Below are 20912 nucleotides of genomic sequence, written 5' to 3'. Positions count from 1 at the left end.
GTTTTCTGCCAGCTTGCGAATTGGCATGGCTTTGTCTGATACCTGACCAAGCGTTTAATATTAAACCAAAACAGAGAAATGACATATTCAACATGTGTCAAAGGGAATTGGAGACGTGATTGTGGAGCCTGGGATAAGTATAGCACGGCTTTCTTTGGGGGTATAAAGAGACCGTTTTTCTGGGTACGTGTTGTTACGTGAAGTTAAACCACTGTTTACAACACACAGACTTCATTAGTCTTGACGCTGACGCCGAAACAGGTGAGTAAAAACTTGAAAAGCATGATATTCCGTATATGAAATGATCAATGCTATTTGCTCAAAATTTATTTTCCATAATAATAATATTAATTAGCTAGTAGAAGATGAAACGTCAGATGTCGTGGCTAAAAACGGATTCATGAGGAGAATAAACAGATATACACTTGTATCACTTCGATAATAATAAATTTTTATTCGTTTGGTTTTTCTGAAAGTAATGCATATTGAAAGTGAATAGGATATGAGGAAGGTATAGACATCGACATAAGGAAACAATATTTACCAAGGAATATTCCACAATTCATCTTGATAAGATGGAGACTCGCTCGTTGTGAGTCGGGCCTACAATGTTGCTACAGTACGGTACCATTTATATGTACTTTGTATTGCATGTAATCCGGTATTTCTGACAGAAAAACTAGACTTTCATACTTTTTGCTACTAAAATTTTAGGTAAAAAACAGTGATGATAATCCAGTAAAGAAGAAACATGGCGTATTCTTGAAATCAACATGAAGCCTAACGCACCATTCCTAAAACTACTTTTGGACGGCGGCAGGGGAAATGAAACCATAAGCACGTCAAAACGGCAACCAAACAACAAAGCTTCGTCAAATCTCGCAGATATTCGAGATCTGAAGATTTCCACTAGATCGCTGCAATCAAAAGTCGGGCAGAGCACCAGAAACTTAAATGGATCCCAGAAAGGGTCTGAAAGAGGTGATCAGCTCGCTAACCAAGATATTGTTAAAAATGGAACTACGCAAAACTCTAAGAACACAAGGAAAGAGAGCATTGCCACAAATGGTTACAAGCTAGGTATGACAACACTGAACATGATTTGTTCGAATAAAAGTGAGATGGAACAAGTTGATAGACAGAAAAAACGTCGCACTCTTCCCGTGGGCCTCTACAGGGAACGCAACCGAAAATTCTTAGAAGAAGAAAAAGGGAATTATCTCGGTAAACAGTTCGTCTATGACAAACGTTTTCGAATGCTACAATTGTCATTAGTGCCTCTGGACCCGAGCTCTTTGAAACCTTCAAAGTTCAACAAGGCCGCAAAGAAAATAATGACGTTCAAGCACCTGTATTCTCCATTCCGTTAACGATGGCGTTTGTTTGAATACAATCACTCAGAAAACTTTTTTGACTTGATATTGTACAATGTATCGGTGTTATTAATAATACTTGTGGATCTGCACATATACTACATGATTTTTGGTAATTCCATTTGAACAAATAGCTGTACAAACCACGTACATATACGTGACTATCAAAATATGTTGCTTCCGTGTTAGTCACATGATTCCTACGCTGTGTGCTTTCTAGTTTTTTAACTAAATAAAATGTATGCATGTTTTAACATATAAAATATAAAAAAATCTCGTGCATATACTTTTACTTAATTTCCGTTTTCTGGCACGGTCTATTATACTCGCCAAAACTACATTTATTTATATTAAAATAAAATGGAATTAAGATTTTATGAATGGATCCACGCGAGATAAGGACAAAATGATCAAGCGTATACGCTACAAAATAACTGATAAGAAGTCCCCAAAATCCAACGCTCTGGAGGTCTTGTTGTCATACAGGAAATGTATTACAGTAGTAGGCCTTCATTGATAAACGCTGTGGGCACACTGGTGTATGGAAAATGAATTTATTTTCCTCGTCGCGAAATATGCATGAAAAACGAAAGCAAGTCTACAACAGTGAATATAATGGGCAAGCACTTTGCTCTCCATATGCGTCATCTGTTTATTAAATCAGGTTAGCATTAACCAAAAATCATAATTTTACTTTCAATTTCTGCATCATATGACCACCATATTTCGAAGATAAATAGTACTGTCATGGAATTGGTTATCAACCATAATCCTGAATCATCAAAATTATCAGATTTGGCCCTGTCAGTTTTATTTCACATTCTGAGCTGGAGTTAAGAATTTCATGTACCAGGGTATATTGCATAGGTTATGTAGCGGCATTCTCTGGAGTAACAGGCTGCATTCCCACAGATTTTAGATTGATCTATCCCCGTGGGGAATCTCACTAGATTACTGTCAGCTTAGCCGGCTTAAATGTCTGTCCCGCCTACTAAAAGCTGTAAGGGGGTAATTAACTTCTATGCGCGCTCGGCTGATAGCAATTTAGCGTGAACCCCCAGGGAGTAAGGTCGATCCAGATGGATCAATCTAAATCTCTGGGAATGCAGTCATAGATTTCAATTCTAAAAAATAATCAAATTAACAGGATTTACATAATGATGTGTGAAATGCATGCATTGCCTTGGAAGTAAAAGAAGTCTTACAATAACAGATAGAGTTCGTCTTCACACATATCTGTAGCCAACGTTTCTCCGTCAATTGATAAAGTTAAAACTGGACATAAAAATTAGACTGCATTCCCAAGGATTTTAGATCGATCTATCCCCGTGGGGAGTCTCACTAGATTACTGTCAGCTTAGCCGGCTTAAATGTCTGCACCGCCTACTAAAAGCTGTAAGGGGGTAATTAACTTCCGTGCGCGCTCGGCTGACAGCAATTTAACGTGAACCCCCAGGGAGTTAGGTCGATCCAGATGGATCGATCTAAATCTGTGGGAATGTAGTCTTATACAGCCAATATTGAGAAACTGTCTTAGGCCACATTCACAATCAAAGTTGATTCGCGGGCTAACAGATCCGCGGATCAAATTGGGCCGACCCATTTCAGAGCTTACCACGTAATCCCCACAGGGAATCTATTAAGGGTCTATTGGGGTACTATGTGACAAGTTCTCAAGTAGGTTGGCCATATTTGGATCTGTTAGAGCGAATTCAGAACAGCGGACTAACAACATGTGGCCGACCCACTTGAATGCTTGTTGCGTAATCACCCCGGGGAATCTATTCAGTGTGTAATAGAGAATTAAGCAGCAAGCTTTTTAGTGGGTTACCATATTTGATCCGCAGACATGTTAGTCTGCTGTTCTGAATGCGCTCTTAGTCCACGGCTCAACTCAATCTGAATGCGCCCTTAAACTATCGACCTGCATGACTGATCCTTATCACTGTTCTTAAAGGGGAGTGGCACATTCCCTTAAGTCGGATAGCTCATATATAATCTGTCCTTTCTACTTGTTTGTGAAAAATAGCGTGTGTTATCAAGGTAAGAATAATATTGGCAAAATTTAAATTATATTTTAACTTTTCACTGGTTATAGTTTCTTTTAACAGCAAGCAGACTTTTCACCACTTCTCTAGCAGTGGGTCGAGACGTAGGGTCTTCGCTCCAGCATTTCGTCATGACACTCGCCCACGCGTCACACGCAGATGACACCTTTCGGACGTCTGGACGCACTCCCTTACGGACCACATTTCTGTGAATGTCGTCGGAGGACCTCAGATTGCCAAAAACCCTTTGCCCGTGCCACAGCTCCCACAAAAGCAGACCAAAGCTGAAAATATCGCACCTGGAATTGTAAGGGCCTGGTTCATCCCAAAGCTCAGGAGCTCTGTAAGGGTCGGTACCGATGCCTTTGGTTTCGACGAGGTAGGTTGCCTTAGACTCGCCGACGTCACACAGCTTCACTGTCCCATCGCTTGTAAGCTACGAGAGATAGAATTCAAAATACATTATAATCACACGACTGCAACCAAAATATCACATTAATATTGTGGTAGGTTTTAATCTACTGAAATTAACATTTTTAAATGGTCTCACAGCTAGGGGAAAGTTATCGCAACAGACACTGCAAAACGAAAACGTAATTTTAATTTCATGAACGAGCTGGTCATCGAACCTACCCCACCCCACCCCCACCCAATAAAACATTTAATTATCGCCCGAGACTCGCCAGATAATTTTCAGCTTTGATATCTCTATGAGTGATCCCAATCGCATGAAGGTCGGACAGTCCCTCGGCTGCCTGAAGAGCCAGTCTCGCCACAAAGCGCACGCCTGCTTTAAATTCGGTACTTCCTTCTAAGTTGCCAGGCAAGAACTCTCTCGAGCTTTCAATATGGTGGCGCAGTGTCCCGTCCTCACACAGCTCCATGGCAAGGATGAGGTAGAAAATGTCCCCTTCGACATATTTTGCACAACCAAGGAAGTCAATGAAATGCCGGCTGTTGGCAGATTTCAATTTTCTGAAATGTATTTACACGGCAATATGATTTTATTATAAATGTGTGTGTGGTTTGTATAATAATGTTTATAATTTCTATGAGTTTTTTATAAAGTCAATTATCCAACTACTTCCTCAACAATAACGTGGCATCACACAAGTCCAATGACATTTCTGTTAAGTACAAATATGAAATGAAAAGCGATACATCAAACATTTTAAGCTAACGTTTTTAAATTTGTATATGCAATAAATATAATCACCTCATCATATCATATTCCCTAAAAATGTCGAGATCATCTGGATATTCGCGCATTGAGTTATCCGTGAGGCACAGTGTTTTGATAGTCTTTATAGCTATGGTGCGGTTGTGCAACGTTGCTTTATAGACGTTCCTTAGTCCGCCTATGAAGCCGGTGAGTGTCTTTTGTCGAAGGATATGCGGCCAGTTTTCAATATCACCAGCTTCGAAGTCATACTGATGGACACGGGTTGCTTCAAATATTTTCACCTTTTTGTGCAATTTTCTAACCGCCTGAGCTTCTCTTTTCAATTTGGATCCAATATTTTCAGTGATTTTGACATCATGCAGCGCGGTTGCCAACCCCAAATCTGCGTCAATCCCGTCAAGGATAACCTGGAAAGCAAATTCTTGTGCTTGGCCTGCATCCAGATAGTACTCAGAAAACTTTGTAAGGTTACTTGAGGATTTGATCAAGTCAATGTATTGCTTGGCTGTTGTTTCCATAAACGTCACTTTACTCTTTTCGTACCGCTCCCCCTCGAAATCTTCTGTTGAGAAATAAGCGACGTAGGTGATGCCAAATGCTGAAGAAACACTAGTGTAGAAGCGACTGCTGGTCAGGATATCACGGAAAAGATCCAACTTCTTCTGAAACGATTCGTGGTCTTCGACGGCCATTTGGAGCTGGGTATTTGGTGTAAACGGTTGCTCATTCAAAATGTTATTTTCAATATTTTGGAGGTCTTTAAGACAATTGTTGGTAGTATGTACAGTTTTTTCGCGAATGAGATCGCGATAAAATTCAATGCATTCTTTGACTTCTTCAGTTTTGTCAGGATTTAAAACCTCTTCAAACCGAGCTTTAATCTTCCGGCTAATTTCTGATTTCACAGTGGGCCAATCTCTCTCCGTCCCGACGGGGTCAGGGCACTCGCTTTCTTCCCACGTGGTGAAGTAAGACGTCTTCTTCAAAAGAATTTCTTCGAGTTTACTTCGTAATCCACTGCACTGCACTCGTCGGAATTGAGCAAGCTGTTCTTTCTCCCTATTTACTTTCCCTGCCAATTTACGTAACTCTTCTATGATCTGGGAAGTGCATGTTTTGTAATCCTTTGACTGTAGAGAGTGCCCGTTAGATAACTGGTTGCACGTGAACGACCCAGTCTCGAGAAGTCCCCTTAGGCATCTAAAATAAGATGCAAACATCTGTGACAACGGTTAGGGTTTTTTCGGTGTTTTTATCGTTATATCGCTAAGAAATGTGATGGATGCTGCAAAGAACTGTAATGCGACAAAGGTCTTTATAGCGGCACATTTATTAAAATTGTAATACAAATTTGCTTTAACAAAAAGATTTCTAGCTAAAACTTTTTCAATCTCCTTATCTTTTAAAAATGTTTCTCCTCATACCTGCAGTAGTAATCCAGCTTGTAGTACACAGCAAGTGAAACAACGCCACACAAAGATGAAACAACTTTGTCGAATCCCACGTCGTGTTTGCCATTTCGACGAGACTCATTGATCTGGATGTTTGAGAATAAAAACACAAGCCATCAGATTCGAAAATTGCATAAAGTGATTGTGGTATAAGATGTAAAGATTAGTGTGGCGCTCTATACATCATTCCGAGGAGGCTGACAAAAACACAGGCAGATAGACGGAGATATTGGCATCCGGAGAGGCAGGTACGAGTATATATATATATATATATATATATATATATATATATATATATATATATATATGCTTGATTACTCACCAAATACCTATAAAGACTTTCATTATTCTACATTAATAATATCATCATCATCATCGCAAAGATTATTATTACTATTATCATATATTTTCATTATTATTACTGAGACTTACAATTCATTGCGGACGTACTATAATTTAATTTCCATTGTAAAGGAACGCACAGACTGATATAAGTATTTTAAATAATAACTAATATTTGCCGACATTACTTAATGGGGCCAGCAAAAACAGAACCTTTAACAGGTCATATTAAACGCTACATTGCCATTTTAACAACATCATAAGGCTGAATCTTGGGCGGTAATGGTCTACCCTCTGACATCAGGGGCTTCTAAAATAGTATACAATATTAAAATATTTAGATCTTGGAACAGACTACTACACATGCACTAGCACTCCCTGTGGTCAGAGAGCACTAATGATCTTGGTTTGAAAAATCTTCGACCTATTCACCTACTTGGCTGCGCCGCGGGTTAGATAAAACAAGTGGGCGCTTGATTACAAACTGCTGTCAAGAAACCACCCAATCAAGTCAACCAAAATAGGATGACTGTGAATTATGAAGAGAAAGAACGAGATAACGGATGGATGACTTAGCAGGGAGTATGATCAAGCATATACGTCTTGAAGAAAGCTAAAAATAAGTTTATAAAAACCGTCCTGAACATGGTTTTTCCCCTCGCCTGTATTTTCACCCACCTCTTTCAGTGACAAAGTCAGCAATTGCTCTTCTTTCAGTCCTGGCCATTCAGTCCGCAGTTTCTGAAGAATATCTCTGTACATGCTTTCCCGTTCTTCCTCCGGCACAGAGTCCCATTTGTTACAAAGGAACAAGGCAGATCTTGGGTTCATAATGTACTCTGGATGCTCCAACTTGCTTCTCGACAGGCGTAAAAGTCTCAGAATCTGTCAGCCAAAAAAAAATAAATTACTTGATAAATGAATCAAAATAAAAAATGACGAATTAATAAACTAATATTTTAATAAATTTGACTAATAAAGTAATTAGCATCTGATTTACAATTTCATGCTATTTAAGATTATGTGAACTTAACAAGAAATGTTTTTTTTTTTAATATATATTTTTGTTTCATTCGAACGCGACATTTACTTTACTTGGAAGTTTGATGAAACGGTATCCTAATTGATGTAAATGACTCTTCGTGTGTTCGTAGGATTAAACATTAAACATACCCCTTCATCCTCAACGCCATCATTCGTTGCCAAATTTAACAAGTAAACGAAACCAAAGCATTTTGACATGTAGGCCTCTAAGTTACAGAAAACATCTTCCGTTCCCGCTCGAAAACCGGGACTATCTACGAAGACCACCCGCATATCGTTTTCGCCCTATGTTACAAGAAAAAGAAAAAATAACCCGCAGCATTGCCTAGAGGCTGTGATAAAACTGAAAAAGTATAGAAAAGTGACAAAAAAACAAGGAATTAGGTTTAGGGCAGCTTTGCACGTGGCCCTTGGCCCTGTTTTATAGTTATGTCATATTTTGAAGGTATTTTACCTAGGGGACGCTTCAATAATCTACCTACGGATTGCATTTTCAACAAAGTGATGTTAAATTAATTTGCCAGTGAATTAGGTTTTCTTTTAATCAAGGTTATCAACAGAATAGTCGTCACGTGACAGGATCTAATTTTGTAAACTTTCAACAATAAAATGCCGCCTGTGTTCTCTTTCAAAAAGGAACGTTCTAGACTGAAACTTAGGGTGTATTCACAGAGATTTACATCGATCCAGGGATTAAGATTTAGATCGATCTAACTCCCTGGGAGTTCAAGCTAAATTGCAGTCAGCCGAGCGCGCACCATAGTTAATTACCCCCTTACAGCTTTCAGTAGGCGGGACAGACGCTTAAGCCAGCTAAGCTGACAGTAATCTAGTGAGACTCCCCACAGGGATAGATCGATCTAAAATCTATGGAAATGGGGTGTTAGTCTCGACTAAGATTGGTACATGTACATAAGGTCTAATCTCTCTAATATCTCTAACCTAATCCAAGTTGTAACAAAGTTGCTTTCCAAAATGAATTTATGGGGTTGCTTATCTCGTTTGTCAGTCGTAAAACTTTTAAAAGACTCTTAAAAGACTCTTAAAAGACTATAGCAAGATGGCTATGTAAACTTTGATCGTAAGGCTACTAAGTAATATTTCATCAAACACAAAGGCTAATAGCGCAAAGTTGACTTTACCTCTTCGGCTATCCGGGATGAGCAGGCCAACCTCATAAAAAGTGCAATCCTTTAACGAAAGTAACAACATGGAATAATTAAAGCAAAACTCACCTTTGACGAAGCATCAGAGTCGCCGCTGTCTGGGGAGTCTGTGTCTCTGGTGTTAATCTCTTCTTGTTCTTCTATAGATTGGTCAGATGGGGTCTTTTAAGGAAATTAGATAAAGTTGATATCCTTATGACATGCAATTAATGTTTGACAGTACGAGCTAGGTGTTATTGCAGTGTTATTGTAGCTGTGAGTAACTGAATATCTCAAACATTAAATCAATGCAGTTTTATATGGATCATTAATGAAGGCTGAACGTTATTACGTACTATTAACTAGTTTCATGGAATTGCAACCAAGGATCTCGATTGGCAGTTCAAAAATGGAGAACATACAAGACAACGCATCGTTCATCATTTGCCGGATATCAGCCCATTTCTAAATTGGCGAGAGTGGAAATCTTCGCTAAGAGCGCACTCAGACCAGATGATCCACGGACTAACTGATCCACAGACTAACTGATCCGCTTACTAAATATAGCCGATCCAACTTCAAAAGTGATGCCGCTAATTCCCGATGGAACAAGGGTTTTGACGTCGTTTTGACGGCTTCCATCTCTTAGTATTTCTTGTCAAAAACTTCTGTTCAATAACAGTAACTTGTAATTTACCTGTACCGATTTCATACCTCGGATGCTATCCCCGTAAAGAAATCAACCGGCCAAGCAATTTCCACCCTTTCAAAAGGATTTTCTGGGTCACTGCTGGTTTCCTCTCCCTTAATGTACTGCCTGAGTTTTCTCCACTGTTCTTCAGCGTGATCGGGCGAAGAAAGGTCGAGGTGCTCTACAAGGGCGCCACTCCTATGGTACACGTTCGCCTCGCGTGCCTGACTGTGGTGGATTTCACAAATTAGCGCGGTGGTTTTTCGAAAACCTTCGGGAAGTACATTTTCGCCGATGAGTAGGTTAAGAAAAGAGCTCTTTCCTGACGATTGCTCTCCTGAAAATAAGATGCGCATTTCGTGCATTGCATACGAATCAGGTGGCGGATTTAGGGTACATGTACCAAGAAGTCTTGGGGGTTCTTTATTGTTCTAGGTCTGGAGGAGGAACAGCAAACATCCATGTGAATGATGTTACTTGAAATGATATACTTTTCTTCATTAAGCTGTGGTTTACTTTGAGCTATTCTGACACAGAAACCTGTGCGTTAGGGAAGCAGCAAAATGGTCAATATCAAAAGGTCGCATCCATGTGCAATGTATTTACAGGTAGGATTTTTTAGCTGCACCGAAATCTCAATCAGGTGACAAATATTATCAACAATAAATTGCAGTTTAAAACATAGCTATAAATAAAATCAACAAAGTAGATACCCTCCTGTTGACCTACGAGACTAATTCAGGATCAGCATTGTGATTATTTAACTGTTAACGTTAATTTGGATTTTTGTATCAGTACTCAGTTCACTCACCTGCCACAAGAATAGGGAACTTCTGTTGCTTCAGAGACCCGTAATTGCCTTTAAACTCTTTGAGAAATCCCGGTTTTAGACGGTTCATAAAGAATTTGGTTACTGGACTTAGATTGCGCAGAAGAGTAGAACACTGCTTGTACAAATGTTCACACTCAGCAATGACGTCTCTTGCGTTGGCTAATGTTTCCCTAGATGTATCATCCTGTTGCATATTAAAAGAAGTCAAAATACCAGATTTAGAATTTTCTGTGCTAAAATGCACAATCAATGAATAACTCGTTTACTCGTTAACTCGTTTACTTGGAAGTTGGAAGTATAAAATGAAAAGCGTAGGACATTTTCACATTACCAAGTACATTTTGTATTGCATCACTTTCGTTTTTGGTTTTATCAGTATTTAAATTTGTCTACCACCATTAATGTGCTATCAGCAATTACAGAAATACCGTTACTGCACATTTAAATTTATAGGTTTCGCAGTATTAAGGCATTTCATTATCTTTACTTTCATTTCCTAACGCAGGGCTGAAGTCTTTATTTATTTATTTCTACTTCTTCTTATTATTGTTATTCATTGACTAATTAAACTGTGCTTTATTTTGAAAGCATGCATTAGACATTATTGAAAAACCAAAACAAAAGTTACCAGATTTGAAAAAAAAATGCTCGAAGCCCCTTTAAAAGATAGAGATTTATTTCCTTTAAAACTTACGGTGCCAAAGTCATCAAGTGATGGCTCATGTGGCGGATCTAAGTTCAGCTTTTTGATAGCGTCCAAGACGCCAAGTTTCCCCAACAATTTTAACTGTTCTGGTCCAAAATGTTCCTTCAAATCCTGCGCTGCAGCCATTTTATCTCTCCGGGACGTAGTCACCGCTGTAGTCACTGTACGTCAGGAGCGCTGAAGGATGATGAAAACGAAACGCCTGCTGCCCGTTGGTTGAAACAAAGTCGGGACTGGGTTCCCCTTTAGTTCAGTCAGTCAAATGTTTTTACTACAAAATCAAGGCCGTTTCTCGTACATAATTCTTCACGATGATCATCTGGCTGAACTTTCTAGTCGCGTTTGTGCCGCCTAGCAAACTGGACACTTTAGGCACGAGCCTCCCCTAATGACATCAGACCTTAATGATTCCCTACACGGAAGCGAACTGATAAGGAAATGTCAGCGGTATTGATTGGGAGCATAGATATTTATTACGTGTATTTAATAGCTGTTTACACATATCACTTAGTTCTTACTAGGGCCGATCTGGGTTTGAAAAACTGGGCAGCAACTTTCTTTTCTTTTCTTCTTACTCATCTTCTATTTTTTTTTTTTTTTTTTTTTTTTTTGGGGGGGGGGGGTAATTTAACAAATCCCATATTATAACAAAGTACAACGCAAGAGCAGAATACTTGTCCATCAGTTTGAAATTACTGTAATCTTAGCTAGGATCGTCGTCGAACAGACAGACGGCTACATGGTGGACAAGACGTGGTAGGTCAAGTAGGGAGCTGATATCCTTATCATAAGAGATTGAAATCTAAATGATGATCGGCGACAATATACTAGTAGCTTGATGCAAGATATGAGCTGAGCACAAATTACATCTAAAATTGTATCATAACATTTCCCGCAGTCAAAGCTAGAAGGGTTAAAGGAAAATTTGACCCAGTCAACAATTCATTTATTGTTTTCAAGAAAATATCCTTATGTAAGGATGTCAGGTTGTCTTGCCTAGACGAAAATAAAATACTCCCATCACAGATCAAATCTATCAGAGGTGTAAAGTACGGAGAAGACCACAAATTTCATCCAATTTTCATCCGAAGAAATGTCAATCTGTCATTTTGATATTCAATTTTCGTGTTTCGATCGCTGGTAAAAATATGTGAAAAACAAGCAGTGTTACAAAAAAAAAAAAAGAAAAACTCTTCGCCGAAGTAAATGTTTCGCCTCATGCACGTTGGTAGTAAACGCGGAATAAAACATCTCATTTCATTTTTTTTTTTTAGCATGGGAAGTCGCAAGCACAATTCTTAACAGGGAAATGATTTAAACATTCATATCTTCTAACAACTCAGGAGCAAATATCACTGTGTCGTCACTCCAAGGTTGCATCTTTCTAAGAAAAAAAATAACGGCGCCGTCATAACTCCTCCCAAGTAACCTTTCATATCGGATGACAAATTGACACAAAAAGATCAAAATAAGAAGCTTCCCCAACTGGACTCTTTTTATCCTGAATGCTGAACTGAAGTAATCTACCAAAGATGGAATCTGTTTGCAACATTTGGAATGACAGAATATACCAGTTAAACCTCTTATTTAGAACAAGCTACATTTGTAGTTACCTATCAATGGACAAGATATTCTGCCTAAACTGGGAGTATTTTTATACAAAATATCTATCAGAATAGCCAGTCAAACAATTATAAGACTTTTATTTCTCTGTTGCAAAGATATGCTTAAATATATTAAAGTCTTCCTGACTTTAACATGGACAAGCTTTGATAACTATTTACAATTTTTGTTATAAATGCAGCACCAGTGCGAAAAAAAAAAGGAAAACAAATCATAGCATTCTCATCAGCATCAAATTAAACTGAACTTGTGCTGCACAAATGTTTACTATATTTTAAACCATTACAGTTATCTGGGTATGCAATATATCAAAGAATTCACTTTACACTTAAACTTGAGCATTATGTGTTGGCATATCTTTAGTAATACTAAGTGGGTCTATCTTTGAATGCAGTCAGTAATTTTAATCAAAACCACACTGCATAAATGTAGTTAATCTTTAACCTTCTACAAACTGCTCAAGTTATCATTCTATAGTGATATGTGAGTCAAAAGTCCGATCAAACATCCTGTTTCAATTTCACAGTTTATATTAATGCATAACTTGAGTAAAATGACAGTTGGTCGGTGACAGTGGACCTAACATCCTATAAAGTCAGCGTATATGAAGTTGCTTCTTGGGTGTCCCTGCAGGGGTAGAATGGCCGCTAGATGGGGTTGTGTGACCGCTAGAGGGCGTTGCTCTCCTGGATAATTTTGGAAACAACTGATTGGTGACCTTGGCTGCTGGGGTGAACAACATTAGGGGCATATCACTGAAATACAAGAAGTTTCATATTGTAGTACTCTCAAGTCTATTAGTTACTTTCACTGGGACTCATACAACAAAGGCTACTGCAACTTTTTGGAGTCCTTGACAACTTTTTAAAAAGCCCCCTACTTTTGGGGGGCCTACTTTCTAACCCTTTTTTTTCAGTTTTCTCCCCAGTTAAAATCTCAAGACAATTATGCAAAATACATAAAAATGAAGTTTTACCTCCTTTTTAGCAATTTATTCTTTACTGTCATTGTCACTAATGCCACTTAAATCATTGCACTCGGTTCCACAAGAGAAAATAAAATTACTGACAAAAATATTTTGATTCACTAATTTTTCAGACCAGTGTCTACATTCACAAAATGTTACATGTATATTTCAAGAAAGACTTACTGAATTTCATGGATATGTCCAGCTTCATTGGCACTGATAATAAATAGTGGAAAAAATAGGGAGAACACACAGCCACTGAAAAAAAAGATGTATGTATAAATTTGAATCTTTGAAACATGTTTTTTATATTAAGCCTTTGAATTTTTTTTCAAATTCAGGTATACTGAATCAGGGGCGGGTTGATTAGATTACTTAGCTTAATTGTCCAAGGAGAAAAAAGAGGTTGATGGCAGTGACAGACTGGGGTGTGGTAAATTGCTCTGCCCTAAGAGTTCTTTTTTAGCTCTCTTATTTCAAATAAATCTATGCGCTTCTGAACTATCTTATTCAGGATAATTCGTGATACTGACAGCTCTCATATTTCAGGCTAATTTATGGGTCTCTGAGCTTTCTCATATGTTGCTTATTCTACTTACCTTATGACAAAGGAGTCTGCCATAGAGGTCATAATGGCCAAGGGAAGACCAAAGCCCACAAAGTAAGGCCAATTGTTCTCAATGTAAGCCACCCTCTTTTGAAGGGGCCAGTCTGAAACATAAGCAAATTAAATCAGACCAATGTAGTGCCCTAAAAACCCAACCAGTTGGTTATATATTTTTTGCCTTGTATTTATTAATCTGCTTAATTTTAATTAACACCTTTATTGCGCGACACCTATTATTTTATGTTATCAATTTTTTAAAGCGGTGATCACTGACAAAGTTTCCCATGAAATGAATTATGTACACCACTTTCAATATTTTTGGTTTTCTACTAACAGAAAGCATAGACAAAAATATATTATTATTATTATTATTATTATTATTATTATTATTATCTCCCATGCCAACCTCATTTTATACATATATACTCAAACCATCATCGAAATATTTTTCCAAACCAAGTAGCACTGAGATAAAAAAATTTAAAAAACAACCCAGTCTTTTTCTTCCTTCTTTTTCAATCAAACAACATCTGCTTCAATACTGCCATACTTACTCATGTTGAACCACTTGTATTCAAATGAATAGAGTGAGTACAGGAGGCACATGTGAAGTATACTGACTAGATCTCCTATCCCTGGTATAGGCAGTAGCCTTTTGGCCAGCATGCCCTGAAACGACAGAAAGTGCTTTTTACAGATATCAAAGACAAAATATTATTATTATTAAGACAAATGGCAGATACAACAACTGTCCCTTGAGAAAGATGGAGCAAAGACATGCAAAGACTCACATGATTTTTTAAAGCAACTATTATTGCAATCATTTATGGTACTTAGACATTGAAAAGTTGAAACTTGATTAAGATGAAATAGTTGAATACAACATTCTATTACGGTACCTGCACTTACAAATTCAAAAATGGTGCCACTAATACTGCAGTGCTGACAATCCTTAACTAGTAATTAACATTTTCAAAGATATCAGTACTAATTCCCTTACATTATTAAAATACCAACTTTTCTTTATGATATTTTTCTGGTATAAACATGCTATGAGTTACCTGTATTAGAAAAACACTCTCGAGTATAATACTAAACAGCAGGTCAGCTATCAGCATTTGTAAGCTGGGCAGGAGAGGTCTCCCACGGGATTTCCTGTAAGCTGCATCAGCTATATCCTGCAACAGTGAACATCAAACATACAAAACTATTGACTCCAATAATAGCCTCACTCTTACAGAATGTATGTTATTTTTCCCCTTTCTAAAAGTTCTTTTATGCCATAAAACCTTTTCCATTTCTTGAAGAAAGTTACTATTGGGTGTCAATACTTACCTTAAACCCCTATCTCAAAATATGAAAAAACGAAAAAAAAACCCTCCTGAATATTGCTTGATTAAATAGGCAAAACTTTATAAATGATGCATACTGATGATCAAAGTACTTCATACCCTCCTTCACACAATTATGAAAATGAAACTTCCAAAATAAAAGCCATACCACAGGATACATATTGTAATACCTATCTCAGAAAACTTGAAGCTTTTAGATGATTTGTCAGTAAAAAGGCTTATAATATATATATAAATAGACCATGCACACACACCTGAAACCAGAGAGCATTTACAATCTTGCTGAGTATAAAAATTGGTATGATCCAGAGGGCACTGAATGTCCATGTCAAGAGAGGACCCATCCAATGCCAGATAGTGGCAGCAGTTCCACCTGGAAAATATGCACATGCTCTAAACATCATGAACAATGTAAATATAACAACTTCTATTTAATTCACACAAAAACAACATGATTAAATGAGAAAGTACTTCAAAAATCATACTAACAAAGAACTTTAAGCTACCTTTCAGCAAACTTCCAAAAATGTTATTACTTGTGATTTTGATGGCCAGTAACTTAACTTGGGCCCTTTTAGCTGAGCAGTATACTTTAGCAATAAAGTTTGTGCCAGCTCACTTTGAAAGACAGATAACACAATAACCTGACTATAAGAGAGAATTCACAACCAGTTGTTCTATCTGGATCAAATATGGTGCAACTGACTTGAAAGTGTGCCAAGATTTAGAGACCATTCCCACAGATATTTAGATCGATCTATCCATCTGGGGAGTCTCACTAGATTGCTGTCAGCTTAAATGGTTTAAATGTCTGCCCCGCCTACTAAAAGGTGTCAGGGGGTAATTAACTTTCTTGCAAGCTCAGCTCCCAGAAGCTGACAGCAATTTAGCGTGAACCCCCAGGGAGTTAGGTCGATCCAGATGGATCGATCTAAATCTGTGGGAACCCAGTCTTAATTGCACTGCCCCTGCTAGGACTGGGCATGGGTGGTACCACATATATAGCAGCAACTTCACCCTTGGAAATTATCAATTAATGAACATCTTATTAAAAAGTGCCAAAATGAGTGGCTTGTTCTGTGCATGCCAGTCTAGAGCAAAAGTTCTTACCTGTAAAATAATGAATCAAAAACTGCAAACAAGGAAGTACAGCTCTGTTAAACATATAAATACTGAGCTGAAAATAAAAAAAAAAAGAAAATTTAACATGTGAGTTGAATTGAATGCCTATATAAAATTCATAGTTTATTTTTTAAATTTTCACAAACATTTACTTTTACTTCCTTGACATATTTCAATGCCCATTGGACACCTTCATCAGTCAATTGCAGCACCATGTCACACTACATAACGAGTAAAGCTAGGACCCTCTCTTGGTATTGTTGTTGCAGTACTAAAAGGTATATCTTCCCTTTTCACGTTTCATTTTTTTTTTTATTTGATATACAGAGGTGTCCAAGGCCAAGACATTTAATATTTCCAGTGAGTAAAAGTTGGCTTCTGTTAAAAAAAGAAAGTTATATGTATAAGATCTTATAAAAGATCACTAAACAGATGAACTTATTTCAAAGACATTATTAACCTATTTTCTTTCTGCTTCTTATCAGACATTCTTGTTTGTAGAAAACATTTTTTATCTCTCATGCCAAATAGAGAGTGAGAAATTCCTATATTTCTAGATACCATATATCTCCAGGCCCAGTGAAATATGAGGGCTTCAATTTTAAGTTGACATTGGACATAATCGAAGTGCCAAGTAAGTGCAATCAAAATCCATGCCATGGAAAAATTGAACTTCATAACTCACCTTTAGGCAACGCATCAATGTTTATTCCAGCAAGATTTAAATAATAAGATGCAAAGGAATTTATGTGCCAAATTTTGTACATAAAGGTACCCAATTGCATATCAGCATCTAAATTCCTGGGGAATGGATTAATCAAGTTGTTTCAGGCACTCACTACCCATGCTTAAACGAAACTGTGTACTCACCCCGAAGACTCCACCATTCCAACCACAGCACACTAATATTCTGTTCCTCACACTAGGCTCACTGAAAGAAAGGGAAACAATGAGAGCATTCACATCGAGAAGAACCGAGGTCTAGCAAGGTCGAGGCCTAAATATGGCAGACCTACATGAAAGGAAGACTGCATAATCCTTTAATGGTCTCTCAATGAATGTCATTGAAAATAGAGGGAGGATTATGTGGTCTTCCTTTCATATAGGTCTACCATATTTAGGTCTTGGCCTTGCTAGACCTCGGCTCTTCTCGATGTGAATGCTCTCAATGACTCTATCACATGAAGGGTAAAAGAGACAACTGCTTACTTGTTTTACACCATGTACGAAGTCAGTCACTTCTTTAAGAGATTATTCTTTCTAAGTATGGCACAGCTAAAGGTGATCTAAAAAATTGCTGTTTTATGTTAATTCCATAGATAATGATTTGCTTACCACAAGCAATTCATTAGACAATTTAGGCTAACAGTCAGAGAGATTCATTACAAGAAAAAAAGGAAGAAATTTCCACACACCAAAAGATATTTCCAGCAAAAATCTTACAGATTTATGTTAACATCATTTATATCAATAGTTATCATTTTGACTGATTATTTGGTAGATATTGATTAACTTATTATTTTCAAATAAACAGGGCATATCATTGAACAAATATTGTTAACCTGTTTTTCTTAGGCTCTCCTTTTCCAGTCAGCTGATCAGCTTTCTGTCTTTCCTCTCTTCTCATACTGAGCACCGTCCTTCTTTGCTCTGACTGCTGCTGCTGGCTCTTTTCACTAAGGTCTTTATCAATGTTGTATATCTTAAATGTTCCCACAACAGAATCCTTAAGTCCTCGGCCAACCCCAGTAAAAATTATTTTTAGACTGTCCGCCATGTTTTTACTGCTTCTGTATTTTTAGGAAAACAATACAATATTGTACATTTGCTACTTTAGTAGGTTCTACTTTCTAGGGGAAGTAATACTACATTGTCACAGCAGTGTTCCCGAGATCTTCTTCACATTGTTTTATGTATGTTGTGCCTTCATGTGCTTTACTTATCTTCACAACAATGGACTCCTAAAACGTAAATAAAATAAAATAAGCACTAATCTACTGGTTATGTTTTTAAAAACACATGCACATACAAATGTCATATCAAAATAAGTCTGGTAATAGACAAGAATTAAAACAAGCAATGATTTTTTTCAAACATATTTTGAAATACCAATAAATAAAGAAATGTGATGGAGTGTTTAAAAGATTAGGAAGTGACATAGAATTTTTTATGCTTTACTTTTACATAGTTGTACAAAGATTGGGTTTCATACTTTAAAAATTCTCTCTCTCTCTCTCTCACGCACGCACGCACGTACACACACACAACACTGTTAACCTGCATGGCTAACCGTTATATCACTTTATTCTACATTTTCCTAAATTCCAGAATGCAATGCAATGTTGACGGCAATGTAATAAAGGGAACCGGAGAAGATCAGCATTGGTCAGAATTGTGCCGGAAGTGACGTGCAGTGGTGTTAGAAGCGAAGCTGAGTGGTCATTTTAACATAGAGGTGAACGGCAGTGAAGACGGGTTGTCGGAGGAAAAAGAAGTTTTCTAAACAACATGGTAAGATAACTCTCCTTTTTTACGCATTTTGGGCAGAGAATACTTGTAGAAATAATAGACGCATGATATGAAAACGTGACACGGAACTTGAAGGTGCAAAATCGTGCTTAATTTGCGGTCAACTTGTTTAGAAATAGATGCTGCGTCGACCGCCAGCGCGACAAAAAGCGTAAAGGGGAAATAGTTCCCGGGAGTCTATAAATCGTTGTCATGTGGAAATTTGGCATTAATATAATCCGATATGTCCATATCTAAGTATTTTTGGGTGTTTTATGGTATGGGCTGCAATTACAACGATGTTTTAGAGGTCTTGAAGGACCTTGTGAAAACCAGGAAGTAGTTCGTAACTAACAAGTGCAATGTACCGATCTCCGATTGCTGTGCACAGCTGTATCTTTTTTTTTCAATATATTGACGAATTTTTAGATCTTTATATGTCCATCTGGCATGAAATTCCACACACATGATCACACTGAAACACCTTTTACACTGGGGTAGGCATAAATCAGTGACGAATGCCAAGACAAAGGTGACATTCTGACAGCCTCTTATCTGAGTTAAAAATCACTGACAAAAGAGACTGGCAATCACTTTCCTCAGGCTGGCAATCATTAGCCTATAGAAATTGGTCATGTTACATCTTATCTACCTGTGAGAATCGTTTTACCAACTGAGTATTGCATAACAATGTCAATTATTAGTACTTTGAGCTAGTCTTAATTACCTGTCAGCTCACCTGAATTCTCTTTCCGTCTTTTTGGGAAGATCTTGTCAGTGAAATGTTTTATTTGTCCTGTGAATGCATTTCACTTTATTGTATATTTGTCACCTTTGTCTTGGCATTTGTCACTGATTAGCGCCTTCCCCAGTGTAAAAGGTGTATCAGTGTGATCATGTGTGTGGAATTTCATGCCAGATGGACATACAAAGATCTAAAATTTCGTCAATATATTGAAAAAAAGATACAGCTGTGCACAGCAGTCGGAGATCGGTACATTCCACTTGTTAGTTACGAACTACTTCCTGGTTTTCACAAGGTCCTTCAAGACCTCTAAAACATCGTTGTAATTGCAGCCCATACCATAAAACACCCAAAAATACTTAGATATGGACATATCGGATTATATTAATGCCAAATTTCCACATGACAACGATTTATAGACTCCCGGGAACTATTTCCCCTTTACGCTTTTTGTCGCGCTGGCGGTCGACGCAGCATTTATTTCTAAACAAGTTGACCGCAAATTAAGCACGATTTTGCACCTTCAAGTTCCGTGTCACGTTTTCATATCATGCGTCTATTATTTCTACAAGTATTCTCTGCCCAAAATGCGTAAAAAAGGAGAGTTATCTTACCATGTTGTTTAGAAAACTTCTTTTTCCTCCGACAACCCGTCTCCACTGCCGTTCACCTCTATGTTAAAATGACCACTCAGCTTCGTTTCTAACACCACTGCACGTCACTTCCGGCACAATTCTGACCAATGCTGATCTTCTCCGGTACCCGTTAATAACAGAGTTGAGGTTTTCCATTCAATTGAATGGAAAACCTCAACTCTGCTTGGGATAATATAAGAATAATTAACATTTTTGTATCATTTATTTGACAACGTATCGTCAAGATTATCAAGAGTCTATGCGTGTGGGTGATATGCCTCAGCCTAAAATACCAAATTTATATAATCAAATACTCCTCGATTTTACTAAAATTCACTATCGGACTTACCTGAGAAAAACAATTGCTGATTGCGCATATTTTCTGCGCTTATCGCTTAAGCTACCAAAAATAATATCCATTTATTGAAATAATCTACAAAGACATTGGATTTTACTTTGGTCAAATGAGCCATTAGAAGAATTTTATCTGTATTATTTAGGGATACATTAAGCGAGTTGACAGTCAACATATTTTAAA

At 37.6% G+C, this 20912-nt stretch overlaps 2 protein-coding genes across 5 annotated transcripts; both read right to left on the bottom strand.

Annotated features, from left to right (window-relative positions):
• Positions 1–1986: 1986 nt before the first annotated feature.
• Positions 1987–12363, bottom strand: LOC106166520 (uncharacterized). 2 transcript variants are annotated; one of them, XM_087016586.1, is made up of 10 exons: positions 10804–12363; positions 10089–10293; positions 9301–9614; positions 8677–8769; positions 7571–7726; positions 7076–7282; positions 6029–6141; positions 4638–5804; positions 4105–4396; positions 1987–3857 (listed from the first exon to the last, which is right to left on the bottom strand). In XM_087016586.1, exons 1-10 carry the CDS (start codon positions 10939–10941, stop codon positions 3459–3461), a joined length of 3084 nt encoding a protein of 1027 aa, XP_086872712.1. In that variant the 5' UTR covers positions 10942–12363; the 3' UTR covers positions 1987–3458. The 2 variants fall into 2 exon arrangements, with proteins under 2 accessions (XP_086872712.1, XP_086872713.1); XM_087016587.1 differs by lacking the exon at positions 7571–7726.
• Positions 12364–12501: 138 nt separating this feature from the next.
• Positions 12502–20906, bottom strand: LOC112041232 (etoposide-induced protein 2.4). Of its 3 annotated transcripts, none has more exons than XM_013536554.2 (10): positions 20724–20906; positions 18049–18447; positions 17357–17417; positions 16475–16541; positions 15619–15737; positions 15074–15190; positions 14567–14681; positions 14005–14116; positions 13589–13663; positions 12502–13193 (listed from the first exon to the last, which is right to left on the bottom strand). In XM_013536554.2, exons 2-10 carry the CDS (start codon positions 18261–18263, stop codon positions 13034–13036), a joined length of 1041 nt encoding a protein of 346 aa, XP_013392008.2. In that variant the 5' UTR covers positions 18264–18447; positions 20724–20906; the 3' UTR covers positions 12502–13033. The 3 variants fall into 3 exon arrangements, with proteins under 3 accessions (XP_013392008.2, XP_013392009.2, XP_013392011.2); XM_013536555.2 differs by lacking the exon at positions 20724–20906 and adding an exon at positions 18777–19083; XM_013536557.2 differs by lacking the exon at positions 20724–20906 and adding an exon at positions 18798–19083.
• Between the last annotated feature and the right edge of the window lie 6 nt (positions 20907–20912).

The sequence above is a fragment of the Lingula anatina genome, chromosome 7, assembly GCF_051362555.1.
Source record: "Lingula anatina isolate TDL-2025a chromosome 7, LinAna3.0, whole genome shotgun sequence".
Classification (NCBI taxonomy): domain Eukaryota; kingdom Metazoa; phylum Brachiopoda; class Lingulata; order Lingulida; family Lingulidae; genus Lingula; species Lingula anatina.
The sequence above is the reverse complement of the archived record's forward strand: the minus strand, read 5'-3'. Positions and strand labels throughout refer to the sequence as shown.

Bases quoted from the DNA above. Each gene is read 5' to 3' on its own strand.
- LOC106166520 (XM_087016586.1), bottom strand. From the start codon at position 10,941: ATGGCTGCAGCGCAGGATTTGAAGGAACATTTTGGACCAGAACAGTTA. The intron at 9,615-10,088 runs GTGAGTGAACTG...TCTTATTTTCAG, and splicing joins GTTCCCTATTCTTGTGGCAG to GAGAGCAATCGTCAGGAAAG. The intron at 3,858-4,104 runs GCGAGTCTCGGG...TATCTCTCGTAG, and splicing joins TCAAAGCTGAAAATTATCTG to CTTACAAGCGATGGGACAGT.
- LOC112041232 (XM_013536554.2), bottom strand. From the start codon at position 18,263: ATGGCGGACAGTCTAAAAATAATTTTTACTGGGGTTGGCCGAGGACTT. The intron at 16,542-17,356 runs GTGAGTACACAG...TTTTATTTTCAG, and splicing joins GGAATGGTGGAGTCTTCGGG to CTCAGTATTTATATGTTTAA. The intron at 13,664-14,004 runs GTAAGTAGAATA...CTTTTTTTTCAG, and splicing joins GCAGACTCCTTTGTCATAAG to TGGCTGTGTGTTCTCCCTAT.